Consider the following 15,071-nt stretch of genomic DNA (forward strand, 5'->3'; position numbering starts at 1 on the left):
CAGTTACCAACACAGTGACTGCATACTATGAAAGCGTGCTGAAAAGTAAGCCTCGAAAGTTTTCATGTGGTAACTCTTACAGTTTTTCTAAACAAACCTATCTTTATTAACATTCTACACTTTTATTCTTCATGTCTACATATTTATTTCTCATCTTAGTCACCTTGACGACGAATCCACTTCTGTCACAGAGACTTTGTTGACGGACCCACAATCTCATCTTTGCTTGTTCCATTTCGTCACCATCAAAGCGGGATCCTCGTGGGTGTTCTTAAGGTTTTGGAAACGGGTAGGTCGAAGTCGAGCCTAAATGGAGGATGATCGACAACAGTGGAAGGCAGAGTTGCAGTTGTTGTTGCGCTCATGCGTGGCCTGGTACTGCCATGCTGAAGGAAATGGTGCTCCACGTGTGGAAGAACGCTTGAAATTCGTGAAACTCGGTTACAGGCTGCTGTTTCTCACTCACCTACTTGGTTTAGCTACACTCATCACGTTGCTACAGTTCGAAACACTCCTGTGGCAGAGGGTTGTAACCTGTGTCAGCGAATCGAGTAAGTCGATCCTGTTATACGCATGACATGTAGCAGCACAAACGATATTCTGATCAGAACAAAGTAGTCGGAGGCATTACTGTTCCGCATGCTCTCGTGTAGAGGGTCATGAGGTATCACATGGACTCGCACATCGCAGCTTCTGTCAGTTGAAAGAACTAATGAAAGTCATACAACGCGCCGATCATTGCTAACATGAAATTGCTCAAACAGTACAAGAAGTTTGAATGCATGGTTTCGTGGCGGCATGAATTAATAAAACATTCTCAGGCTTCCAGCCGCGTCAGTTGGTTAACATCTCACAAGCTTCCGACTGAGCTCTCCTCAGTCATCGTCAAGTGGTGTGCTGCCATGGCCGCATCATTATATAGCCGCACTAGTGCTCTCGTCCTCGCCATGTATGGCCTCTGAAAACACCATCAACAAGGACGGCGGTTTGCAGCTCAGCACAGCCTGGGACCCGGCCGTCGCGATGTTAAAACCGGGTGCGACGGACACCGGATGAAAGCATTACCGTATATGGCGAGGAAGAGAGCACTAGTGACGTCACAGCCAGCAGTGTGGCTATATAACGACGCTGCCACAACGACACAGTAGTCAGTCTTACCACTTGACGATGACTGAGGAGAGCTCGGTCGAAAGCTGGTGGGATTTTAGCCACGGGACGTGGCTGGAAGCCCGAGAAAATTTTATTAGTACTAGAAGTTGTAGCAAGATTTTTATGTAAACGACTGAACATAAGAAGATAGAATACTTTTGAGTCTGACTAAGTCAGCGAGATATACTGAAAAAATACCATAATCGAAACTGAATTGCAGAGTCACGTTATTTTCATCACCTGAAATCACTTTCTCCTACATAAGAAAGCACCAGGACACGATGTAATCCCTTGCAGCCATTATTCTTTTTGCAGCTGTTAGTAAAAATACGAAAAACTTGTAAGGGTTTCACCACCCTGCTGCAGAAAATGTAACCTCGATGTATTGTTCACTTGCTACACCGACAATTCACAGACGCTGCCTGAGATGTAAAATACCTTCGCCCCAATCAAAAGAGAGCTGCAATAGAAACACAGGTCAGAGCAGTCTCTGCGCCAGCGGCAGTCAATCGCTGGTAGAGTGTAATTTAGTATGTCGCTGGTACAGCGCAGTTTACAGTTAGTAGTTGTTAATGTCACAGTGCAGAACAAATTGTAAAATTTTATTATGTTGTTGTTGTGGTCTTCAGTTCTGAGACTGGTTTGATGCAGCTCTCCATGTTACCCTATCCTGTGCAAGCTTCTTCATCTCCCAGTACTTACTGCAACCTACATCCTTCTGAATCTGCTTAGTGTATTCATCTCTTGATCTCACTCTACGATTTTTACCCTCCACGCTGCCCTCCAATGCTAAATTTGTGATCCCTTGTTGCCTCAGAACATGTCCTACTAACCGGTCCCTTCTCTTTGTCAAGTTGTGCCACAAACTCCTCTCCTCGCCAATTTTATTCAATACTTAATCATTAGTTATGTGATCTACCCATCTAATCTTCAACCACATGTTGACGTATGTGACGAGTTTGGGAGCCTAACAACAGGCGAGGCTGTGCCACCCGCACCCTGCCATTCTGACCATGGGGAGCTAGGAAACGCCTGAAAACCTACTCCAGGGTGCACGCCAACATGCGGGGTACGCGTCCTTAGAGAGACAGGAGGGGCCGTAGGGTCGACCTCCATCGGGCCGGGGTACCCGACGGGCGAAGACGACAGCTGGTCCGGAGCGGGCAAGAGTTCCCCGTCGGAGGACAACTGGTCACGGGAAGCGATCGCCGGCGCGTGACCCAGGGAGGCGCCCAGCGGTTGCAGCGACTCGTCCACTGCGGGCGTCGCCGGCGGGAGAACAGGCGGCGGCGGCGCGTCGCCATGGGGCAATATGGAAGGCAGCGTCGGTAACACCTGGGCTGAGGCGAGCCAGTAGATGGGTCCCCAGGGCGCTGACCTGACGACACAGTCGCTGTAAGCAGACGGCGAGCGGCGTATCCCGTGTGACGACAGACGCGCAGCTGATTGAGATGCTGGCGCACCTCACCAGAGGCCGTCAAAATCAGATACATAGCGCGTCCGAGGCAGCGAAGAATGCTCCCTTCGAGCCAACGTCGTGCACCTAGATAGTGGCGGTAGTAGACAACGTCGCCTGGGGCAAAAGCAGGTGTCTGCCGCTGCACAGGAACCGGATGCGGCGGATGTAGCAAAGACATCAAGGTTCAATGATGGCGACCGTGGATCAACTCAGCTGGCGAACGACCATCTTGGGGCTGAGAGCAATACGAGGACACAAAGAGCAATAACGAGTCCTCCCGAGAATGCGACTCTTTCAACTTAAACATCTTTGACTTTAAAGTCCTGACCAATCGTTCAGCGGCACCGTTTGACTGTCGCTAAAACGGCGCGGAAGTCAGATGTTGAATACCATTGGCCTTGCAGAATGACCGAAATTCTGCGAACATGAATTGTGGGCCATTGTAGGAAACAATTGTCTGTGGAAGACTTTCCATGCAAAAGATAGGAGATAACGCTTGGATGGTGGCAGATGATGTCGTGGAAGACAGCCTGACTACAAAAGGAACATTACTGAATGAATCTATCACAACCAACCATCGAGCATTCCAGAATGGACCAGCAAAACCGATGTGTAAGCGTTGCCAAGGGAAAGTGGCTTTTGGCCATGCAAAGAATTTCCGCGGTGGTGCTCACTGTTGTTCGGCACACACCCTGCAAGAAGAGCACATATTCGTAATCATGGCATCGATTCAAACCAAGTACAGTGCTGACGAGCAAGTTGTTTCGTTCTCACTATACCCCAATGCCCTTGGTGGAGAAGCTTTAAGACAGAGGACTGTAACGAACGTGGAACCACGACCCTGGACGGATCATTATCAGAACGCATCAGCAAAACACCACGTTGAACAAAAATTTTCTCCTTGTGAGCAAAAAATCGGCGAACCAATGGGTCCTCGATCCGTGACTTTGACAAGGGCCATTGCGTAGCAACAAAACGCAGAACGGTAGCAAGGACAGGGTCGGCAGTTGTGGCTGCAGCTACACGACGAAAATCAATTGGAAACGATTCGACCACGTTATCGGTTTCCGAATCAATGAACATGCAAGCAAGTTCGGATGAATTGAATGCCCTATCCTTAGCAACAGACAAACGGGACAACGCATCAGCGTTTCTATGCTTAGCAGTGGACCAATACGAGATATCGTAGTGGTATTGCGAAAGGAAAATAGACCAGCAAATGAATTTCTGCGCTGTACGTGGAGGTACAGGTTTGTTAGGATGAAAAATCGACGTCAAAGGTTTGTGGTCTGTGATTATGGTAAAGTGACAACCATACAAGACGTCATGAAACTTTGTAACACCAAATACGAGAGCCAATGCTTCTTTCTCGATCTTTGTATAATTTATTTGTGCAGACAAGAGCAATTTGGACGCAAAGGCAATAGGGCGATCGTGCGAGCCCAGAGAGAGGCCTGCTCGCGTTCAAAAACACCTTGTGATTCCAAATCGGGTAATGTTTTGGCAGCCTCATCACGCAATGCGTGAGAAACATTGCGCGCTCTGAAAAATTTCGGTTGCGTGTTTACTTTCAGTTCCAAATGTGCTTTATAGTTCTTAGCGCAACAGAGGTCCGGTGCAAAAATGTATGCAAATTCTTCATATACACGAGAAACACTGTCTGAAGGCACTGTCTGGTTCACTGATAGGACCTGATTTACTATAGACAAGTTAAACAACTGAAATGAATCGAAACCAAACAAGTTCCCTGCAGAAAAAGAACTAAGGACGTAAAATGACACAAGTTTTGTTTGTCCTTTGTATGTTGCAAGAAGGCTGCACTGTCCTAATGCAGGGATCTCTTGACCGGAATAGCTAGTTAAAGTAACATAACGGAGGTGTGCCCAGCTGTTTGTAAGTGTCTTGATTGATCAGTGAAACTGCAGCTCCGGTATCGACCTGGAATGGGATCACTTTGCCGTTAATGTCCAAATCTACAAAACGTTTATTGTCCTGCTGACGACAAGAGTGACTGTCTCGTGCAACGTGAACTGACACTGGTACAAAATCACTTGCGACTTGACGGGAGTGGGACGAACACAATCATTGTTAGAGAGAGTGGCACTGGGCGGAGTGGAATGAATGACATGAATTTCCATGGGCGAAGTTTCGCGAGCCTGAGTATCCGTGGTTCGATTCCGATTCCGGCGCGAAGCAAAGGGCCTGGAATGGTTTTTAGTTTCCGATCTGAGCTTTTTCTGGCAAACAGTCTGAACATATCCCTTTTTAGTACAGTAAAAGCAAATAGCTTGGCATGACGGACAATTCTCACGGGAATGTTTAGCAGCGCAACGCGGGCATGATTTTATCACTGCATTTGCTTGCCGGCGCGGCACACGTGGCTGAGAGCCTGGCGTCAGCGGCGCAGCCTGACACACGGCTGGCGAAGTTTCGAATGATTCCTGAGCAAAGTGTGTCCTGCCGATCGAATAGGTCCATCACTTGTTGAAGAGAGGGATTGACTAGTTTCAAAATCTGTGCCCATATACGAACATCAGATACGTTCTGTGCAATTGCATGACGTACCATAGTATCTGAATATGGGAGTCCACATTGACACTCAAAAGTACAATGCCTTGTAAGGCCTTGCAAGGTTGCAACCCATTCCCAATTAGTCTGACCTGCCGTACGTTTTGTACGAAATAAGGTATACCGTTTCGTAACTACATTGACTGATTGTTTGAAATATGCATCTAATGTAGACAAAATTTCTTCGTAGGACAGAGCTGCTACGTCGCGTCGGAGAAATAATTTGACTATTACACGGTAGGTTTGCACACCGACGGACGACAAAAGAAAAGGCTGCCACTCGTTACCTTGAATTCTGCAGGTGGCGGGATGGAATCCAAATCGTCGTAACCACTCCGTCCAGCTTTCCAGTGCAGCATCAAAAGGTCTGAAGGTCGGTGCAACTGCGTGTTGTGGCTGCGTTAGCGGTGGAGTGGCGGCTGCCGCATCGTTTTGCATCGCATGTTAACCCTGGATGAGCTGTCCAAGGGCAACCAGTAATGCCTGCGTCTGTTGATTCTGTAAGCGATAAAATTCAGACAGTACATCTGGAGATTGTGGCGAAGCCATTACACAACGAAAACAGGGCAGTCTCAACGACATCTGTCAGTATAGTGAAGAACTACATTTTCACTGCTCGTCGCCAATTTTGTATTGTCAGAAGAGCCAACACCATGTTACGAGTGGAGGCCAAAATGCACGCGTTTTAGCTGACGCAGCTTGGCGTGAGGAGGGAAGAACTATACTGACGAGAGGTCTGGAACATGACAAGGAATGAGAATTCAGAAAGCGGACGTAATTAGTTTGATAATTAACTTTAATCCGTTAATGATGAACGTCGCTCTTGACGATACATTAGTCACAATATTATCTGTTCACAATACATTCTTGAGATAGTACTTATAGTAACTGAATATGGCGCCTTGCTAGGTCATAGCAAATGACGTAGCTGAAGGCTATGCTAAACTGTCGTCTCTGCAAATGAGAGCGTATGTAGACAGTGAACCATTGCTAGCAAAGTGGGCTGTAAAACTGGGGCGAGTGCTAGGGAGTCTCTCTAGACTAGACCTTCCGTGTGGTGGCACTAGGTCTGCAATCACTGATAGTGGCGACATGCGGGTCCGACGTATACTAATGCACCGTGGCCAATTTAAATGCGGTGACACCACAGTTAATATAATGAAAAATCAACAGTGTAATTAAGTCAACCATCTACTCTAGGGTAAATTTTAATATTTTCATTGACGCGCGTTGTCTGAGTTGTTAATACGAGTTTGTTTCAATCTTTCCTTTTGTGATTTGTCAGCACCAGTTGACCCAGATTTGTGGTATATTCAATTTTCCCACGTAATGGATTGTAGATCTTTATCAATAAAGTAAAAAGAATTTCAGAATATAATTGTTTTTACCTTTCAAGTACATGAGTATAATTTCCCTTAAGTCATTGCCAGTCCCGATCCAGTCATTTATCTAAATTAAAATACACCAGAATATTTCTCAGGTAATAGCCATGCGCTCTTTAGTAATCAGACGACCACCTGTGCAACTGTGTCACTAAGTAAAGTCAGTTTTTCTAGTACCTCAGATCTCAGATAAATGTTATCCAGTGTTAGTAATCAGGCCAACATCACACTAAGCTGTGCCACTTACGAGAAGATATATAGACAGCGAAATCCGGCGACGCCATCACTAGGTAAGAATTTTCAGTTTATTTCTCACTGACAGATTCAGATTGATTTCACAGGGCCATGGCGTAGCTCTGCTTGCGTCAAAATTTATCAGTTATTCATGAGTTAAGCTATATCACTTTTCATACCTGAGAATTTAATTATCCAAATTTAATTATTTTTATTTTTATTTTCTGTTTGGGATGGTTACACATCAGTGTGTTATTTTTTTTATTTATACGGGAAGGTTACAAGCTCAAATAATGAACTTACTTTAGTATGATTTAAACGATAAGCTTGACCTGTGTAAAATGCAAGGCATCGAATTATGACTGACGTATGTTTTACAAAGCCACATACTGAACTAATCATTTAGAAAAATTATTTTGGATCAGACAGTAATATGTAAAATGTTAACTTTGGAGTGTAGGATATACATCACCTCATGGCCACTCAAATACCAAAGAAAAGTAGATACACACCATGATCTATACATCACATACACAGACCTGTACAGCACATGTATCAACCACAACTTTTAATTGACGCTTCACAATTAAAAATTTGTTTATGGTTTAGTAACTGAAAGGATGTTTTGTTTTTCAGTCCAAAAATACCGTCCTGCTACATAAAATATGGTGAATAATTGACGCTTCACAATTAAAAATTTGTTTATGGTCTAGTAACTGAAAGGAATTTTTGTTTTTCAGTCCAAAAATACCATCCTCCCACATAAATTATGGTGAATAACTCAATTTTAATTCAACAAGATTGCTACAATATTAATCTACTGTAAATGAATAGCAGAAGCCTGTGTCATATAGATAATCTTAGTTACAACTGTTTCGATATAATTTCTGAGGGAGCATAACTATTAATTTCGGTCACTCTGGGTGCTTCCTTTATTTTTTACTTCTTTATATAACCTGGTGGTCTTCTACATAGAACCAGGTATTTTAAACATTCTACACAACACTCATTTCCGTGTTACACTACCTATTTGAATTACAAATTACAGTATTACACCTAAAACAGACACACACACACAGTTTATATCCATACATGACAACTACTGCAATATATAGGTGACACTTTTCAACTGTTGTGTGACTGGCGAGTGTTTCACTTACTGTGAAATGGAGCACAAACTTCATTTACGCCGTCTGCCATTTGTATATTTTACTTTAATACTTTCAGCTCAAACAAATTGTACCTTGAAATGTACTCTAAATTTTTCTCCTTGCATATATCCACACTTCTATTGGGCAACAATAAACGTCTACGGCCCACATCACACTACTTACAATTACTGTGCCACTGGCGCCAATGTTATGTCCGCATTCCCATCGAATTTGCATGGAAGCTCGTAATGTCCAGTTACATCAAGATGTGTTGCAAAATTTTTCTATGTATGTTCTACAAAACAAACGATTAATAATACCTTTTTCCGTTGTGTAGGTATTAAACCATTAAGTTTACTTACATAAATAACAAAATTTGCAGAACTACGGTTTAATGACAAATATACATAAAACTTCATACAAAATACAATTAAATATGCAAATGCATCTCTGCATGTTATAACTCTAGAACGCGGTCGTTCACGTAATTGCCAAAGAAACTCGCCTCTTCACTTACAGTTCACAAGCTCCAATGCCGTTACGTTCCTTCTTGTTACATATTCATAGCTTTCGACTTAATAAGAAGCCGTGGAAGAGGTTCGTTGACAAACATATTTCTGGGCCCCATGTTTTCGAATTAAGATGCTACACATATTCTATTTATAATCAGAATGGTAAGGGCGTCAAACGAGAATTCATGGATCCTAAATGGTGGCCACTTATTCAGATTAATTGTCTTTCCAACGTACTTTTCATTACCCGAGAACATATTCAACGAAGCCTGAATAAAGTATTCTGTCATGTGGGATCTTCCACTTCGAAAGTCAGGACATTTAAATACTGCCTGGCACCGTTCACCAGAAGATTCTCCACTCCTATCATGATTTCATCTCCCAGTCGCGACCATAAGACCGTTAAAACCACACTGAGAATGCCACGCAGGAGGATAGCCCTACTTACCATTACAGTGGAGCACCATGCCACACTGCATCGGCGTAAGCTTTGCCCACCTTCTCCAACCACGATAAGTTTGTATTGTTACCACGACAAAACGTCACTTCCTACGCTATTTAATACATATTAATTGGTAACATTTAATGAACTACTAATAGGCCTTACTGCACCACTGAGGTTCGTCCGCCAACGACGACATGATATGCATTCGACCAATACACGTCATTTCTTCCACACTAGGGACAGCTAGCTCTATTTGTATCTCCTCGACGCCAGTGGCGTCAGATACATCAGTTTCGTAGTAATAATGAAATGGTCATATGGCATTGTTGGCCAGGAGGTCCCATTTGGGTTCGACCGCCAAGTGCAAGTCTTATTTCAGTCGACGCCACATTGGGCGACTTGCAGCCGATGATCAGGATGAAATGATGATGAGGACATCACCCAGTCCCCGAGCGGAGAAAATCTCGAACTCAGCCGGTAATCGAACCGGGGCCCAGTGAATGGGAGGCAAGCACATTACCACCCAGCTAAGCAGGCGGACGGTTTCGCAGTAAACGTTATCGACGTCCTTTTGTTACCAACATCTGTGACAAGCGCTTGTATACTTACTCCGATCAACTGTTCTGATAAGTTTAATACGTGGATTCCTTATTCAGACAGTAGCTTCACTGACAGAGTACATGATCCTAACCCCTTCTCCCATACCTGGCACATGGACGGGTTCTGTCTTTTGAACCCAAAGGGTATCCCTCCACTCACATTTTCTGATACTTTTCTTTTCACTGAAAGTGTATCCATACTCCAGCCTTCTAGAAGTTTCGAATAGGCACCTTGGTCCCCACTACATGCATCATCTTCTGTCTCTCGCCTTGCGGCACATTTAAAAACATGGCTCCCTGGCCCTCCTTCGAATTCTCCTGCTCCGCTGTCTTTAAAATTGCAGAAAAAGACAAATCTTATGGTCGATTTATGTGTGGTCCACATCAATCAACTGCAAATTTTTCGCTGCATATTTTCAAGGCTAGTAAACTATAATTTACTCGTGTCTGCTGACCAAATGCCCCTCCATATCTGCATCCAGTGACGCATGTGGTCCGAGGATGACACGGCGACCGGTCGGTACCGTTGGGCCTCCCAAGGCCTGTTCGGACGGAGTTTAGTTTAAACGCTAAAAGCTCTAGTAAAGTTCATCTACATACTAATCAACATCGCCAGCAAATAACACTCAATGGATTAAAGTACCCCATACACATACCTTTAAAATCAATTATCGCAAGGAGTTAGTAGGGCACATTCTGAACGAGCTTGGAAATGGGGGGCTGAAATAAATGTGCTCATCGATGTCAGACTCACTAAAGGAGAATCATATGCAGTATGTAATAACGCTATCAAGAACTGCTTCAAGGATTCCGATTGGTGCAAACCATAGTCTGAGCCAGAGACAAATTACCTTTAATTAGAGATTACCGACAAACCACACGCAAACATTGTTTTCCAAGAAACATGCGTTACAGCTGTCCACAGATGATTACCTTAAACTTGGTTGAAAACGTTCTGGCTGTTGAGGAACACATGGAATACAACGATACTGCGAACTGCGTCAGCATGTCCAAGAAGCATTCATGGCGATTAAAAGGATTAGGCAGATGGCTGTTTTGATAGGGAAGAATTTCCAATATGGTTTGCACAGCTGGGCCTGCAGCACGAAACACTCCAGAATATGACATTTAAGCTGAATCCTACTGAGTTATCGGCTAACAGTTGTATTATATTTCATACAATAATCCTAATTCGGAAGTATCGCCATAGTCAGGGACACCTGCGTATAATACAGTTGGTAAATTTCATTTGCTTTCGCGACATATGTGTATGACGTGAATTGTACACGTGTACTTACGTCAAACTGGGCGAGACGTATGTACGGCATCAATGATGAATTCTTTTGTCAGTCGTCGCTGTTGTTATCACGGTAAAATTTACTCACGTAGTAAGTAGCAGCTGGTGGACAGTTCTCAATGATGTTGTATATTTACAAAGTGCTTATAGCCAGTAGCAGTATAGTTTCTGCTACAGATAATTTAGTTACTTCTGTAATCTTTGGTTGTCTATTTTTGTCGTCATATTCCACAATGTCAGTACAATTTTCGATTTAATATTTGTGTCTGAATTCAGTTTGTTGCGGATCATTTACCATTTGTACATAATTTTCTAATTCTTCTAGTATATTTATGGTACGTTCCTTTGGTATTATGTGTAATATCTGCTATGCAGTTCCTATTTTGTCAGCGTTACGGTTTAGGCTTTTTAGAAGGATGAAGAGACTCGATTGATTACTGTCTCTACATGCAGTTACGTTCTCCAAACTTAATGTTAAAATTTTGTCCTATATGACCACTGCAAAATTTCTTATTACAGTTATCACATGTCATTTTGTTTACGCTTGGATTAGTGTAATCTGGTGTTTGGTTCTTTCAGAGAATAGTTTCAGTTTATGTTGTTGGTAATTCTGATGCTAGTATTATGGGGGTTGTTTTTAGCATATCGCTCATTTTGTTTGATAATTTTCCCTAGCGGAACGCTGGTACATATATGACATTTTGTTTGGCTGGAGTTTCTCTTGTTAGTTTTCTATTACTGCACATTGGTTGGTCTGTGGGTTCTGTTTTTCTTTATATAATTTTTGCACTATATTTATGTTTGATATTGTTTTTGTTGGCTATGTACTGGAGTGTTATTATGTCTTCCCATTTTGCTGGCTGTTCCAGCGGTCGATTTACAATCTTTTAGATAAATTTCATAACTGTATTAGTAGCTAATGTTGCTAATTTTCAAGTCTGGGAAGTTATAAATTGATTTTTTTCTGTTTCCATGGTAGGCTTCATCTTAGGATGCCAGTTATTAAGTGCTTGGTGGATCACTTAGATATCTACCACGCGGGATTAACCGAGCGGTCTTGGCGCTGCAGTCATGGACTGTGCAGTTGGTCCCGGCAGAGGTTCGAGTGCTCCTTCGGGCATGGGTGTGTGTGTGTTTGTTCTTAGGATAATTTAGGTTAAATAGTGTGTAAGCTTAGGGACTGATGACCTTAGCAGTTATGTCCCATAAGATTTCACACACATTTGAACATTTGAACTTAGATCTCTAAAGCATTTACATCTATAAGTAACAAAGAGTCATCGATTTAAGAATAATAGTATTAAATTATGTTTTGTAGTGGCGACTGAAAATTTAAGAAGAAAATTCTTCCACTTTATTCAGGAATATATCCGCTATTGCACCATAAATGCTGTGGCCATTTGCTACTCTATCGGTCTGTGTACAGGTTTCTTTTATGAAGTTCTGTACGGTTTTGGGATGGAGCTAGAATTTGAAGGTCTATTATTACTGTGATACGTATTTCTCCATGTCGCAGGATGTGGTTTTCAGTAACTTCTATTGTTTCTTGTATGGAAATGTTAGTGTATAAGTTTGTGACATGAAAATCGTTGTGGTTTTTATGGTATTCGCCAATGTTTTATAGTTTTTATTGGGACCTTTGTTTTGTAGGTATATATTTTCATTAATAATATATTAAGTTTCTTATTATTTTATTTTATATAATTTTCTCTATGCCCTGTGTATTTGATGTTGGAATTATGTGCTAATTTTGTATTGATGTTGGCTTCGTAAAAGGTTTTGAGTTTATTTATTAATTCACCAGTCAGTAGTAAAACTATATTACTGACTTTATCAGAGTTTACTCCTGTCCATTGTTAAACATTGATTTATAGTTTCTTTTGTTTAGAATACTGTGTTTTGATTTCATTTCCTGAGTATATTCTCTTCAGTTTCATAATTTTTTTCTGTAATGTTAGGAAATATAACTGTTACTTCATTTTGCTTTTTTACTACTAGCTTTTCCCTGTCAATTACAACTTTTGTTGTAGCTATAAAGTTCTTAATTGATTTACTATACAATTTTGGTTTTATGTTGTATATCATTTCTATGTCCAATAGATCCATTTCGTTTCGTGTAAAGTCTATGTTAGTGAGATTATTTTATGCATGTGTAGAATTGAAAGGCGATGTGCATTCATGTGTATGTTTGCTGTTTCTTGTACATTATGTTATGAATTCTTTTTTGTATGTGTATTTTCCATGAATTGAATAGTCTGCTACACACATTTGGCTACAAATATAGGTATATACCCATACATTAAGGAGTACCACTTTCACTTAGACATAGATGTGCTCCATATACCCCTTGATTGAGCTCCTTTGTACAGAAATTTTTCCTTTATTTCGTGATTCATTTGTAATTTTCCTTCATACCTCATAATTTGTTTCACCAGGTGGGGTTCTGTAGTTACCTTTATATGCACATACGCAGGTATGATTTTGTTCTTGAAGCATTGTTTATTATGTTGCATACTCTCTACTATTTTCAGCATGTCGTTTTCAAAGTACAAATATTGCAGTAAATTCCTCTTTATTTCGTATGACTCTATTGTCAACATTTTATTATATTTGAGCCTGCATTACGAAATACGTCGTAATATGACATATTAAATTGAAGCTTTCAAGCTAGCGGCTAATGTTTTTACTATATTTCGTACAACAGGCCTATTTTGGGAGCACAGCAGTTCTAAGGTACAGATTCGAATACTACAGTCCGTACATTTCATTAATTTTTGCAAAATATTAATTTGAAGGTAAATGTATATGTATACTTATGTCTAGACGAATGAAACGTATATATTGTATCACTGATGACCCATTTTGTCAACTGTCACTGTCACTGTCAACTAAGGTGGCAAAATAAGGTCACGTAATTACTCAACAGCTAGTTGGCAGTTATCATTGATGTTGCATGTTTATAACGTGGTTATAATTAGTGAATGGTATAGTCTGAGTAACAGTTAATCAGATCTGTTGTTAAAATTTCATCCTCTTCACCCAATCTAAAATTTGTTTTAGTTATTGTATCTAATTCTATAAATGCCTGGATTACCGTAATATGGCATTTTGGTGCATCCAGAGTGGTATTTCATATTTAGGTGGTCAGTCATTCCGAGTTCTAGTTTTATGAGTTTATTTTTTAATATGCTGTTCATCTTGTTTGACAGTTTTCCCGAGTAGCGCACTGGTAATTCTGGGGTTTCTTGTTTGGGAAGGGTTTTTCTTATTAGTGGTCTATTACTGTGCACTGGTTCATTTGTGTATGGGTTCTGTTTTTCCTTTATACAGTTATTTAACAATGTTTCAGGTGAAATTGTTTTGTGGGCTATATATTGGGGTGTGTATCTTTCTCTCTGCATTATATGTTGTTCTACTGGTAGATTTATCATGCTACTAGTCAGCAACTAGAGATAGGTGTACTTTTGGGATTTTGAATGAGAAGAGGTGTAGCTGATTATGGTGTCTAGTTCTCGTCAATTTTCTACAAACTACAAAGATGTGTTTATTGTTACTGTTGTTAAATTTTATGTCTAGGAAGATTATAGATTTATTTACTTCCATTTCCATCGTAAATTTGATTTTTGGTTCCAAGTTATTCACTGCTTGGTGGATCGTTTGCACAACTTAATTGTTTCCATGTATTAGTAACAAGCAGTCATAGATATATCTATAATTCTATTAAATTATGTTTAGGAGTGGTAGTTGAGAACTGATAAAGTTTCTTCCGGTGTATTTAGTAACATCTGTTCTACTGTGCTGGATATGCTGTTGTTAGTTGCCACTTATTTGGCTTGTTTATAAGGTTGTTTGATTAAATTCCATGTGGATTTGGGATAAATGTAGTTTGAGAAAATCTATTATTTAGTATCTTCCTGTGATATGTATTTTTCTATATTGAAAGAGGATTTTCTGAATAATCTCTATTTTTTTCTTGCATGGAAACGTTAGTGTATATGTCTGAGAGAACAAAAACTTAAATTTGGCCTTGTGTGTGAACAGTATGCCAGTTATGGTATTTGCCAATGCTGTACAGCTTTGTGTGGTGAATTTTATATCATACACATATATTTTCATTGGTAATTGTTGAGTTTTTCGATCATTAGGAAGGTTTACAATATGACATATTAAAATTAATGGTTTATGTTCTTGAGCTCACCTTGTAGCGAAGGTGTTCTTTAATTGATAAAGGTATCTGATTTCTTTTCATAGTCAGTTAGAAGTGTCGCAATTTTA

At 40.9% G+C, this 15,071-nt stretch overlaps 1 protein-coding gene across 1 annotated transcript in view; it reads left to right on the plus strand.

Moving 5' to 3' along the window:
* Positions 1-14,149, plus strand: part of LOC126263241 (N-acetylgalactosaminyltransferase 6-like) — a 49,067-nt gene extending 34,918 nt beyond the window's left edge. Inside the window, exon 3 of the mRNA XM_049960326.1 lies at positions 14,146-14,149. Within this exon, the coding sequence (XP_049816283.1) occupies positions 14,146-14,149 (4 nt within the window). The remainder of the gene's footprint in view (positions 1-14,145) is intronic.
* The last annotated feature ends 922 nt before the right edge of the window (positions 14,150-15,071 follow it).

This window comes from Schistocerca nitens, chromosome 6 (genome assembly GCF_023898315.1).
Source record: "Schistocerca nitens isolate TAMUIC-IGC-003100 chromosome 6, iqSchNite1.1, whole genome shotgun sequence".
NCBI classification, from domain to species: domain Eukaryota; kingdom Metazoa; phylum Arthropoda; class Insecta; order Orthoptera; family Acrididae; genus Schistocerca; species Schistocerca nitens.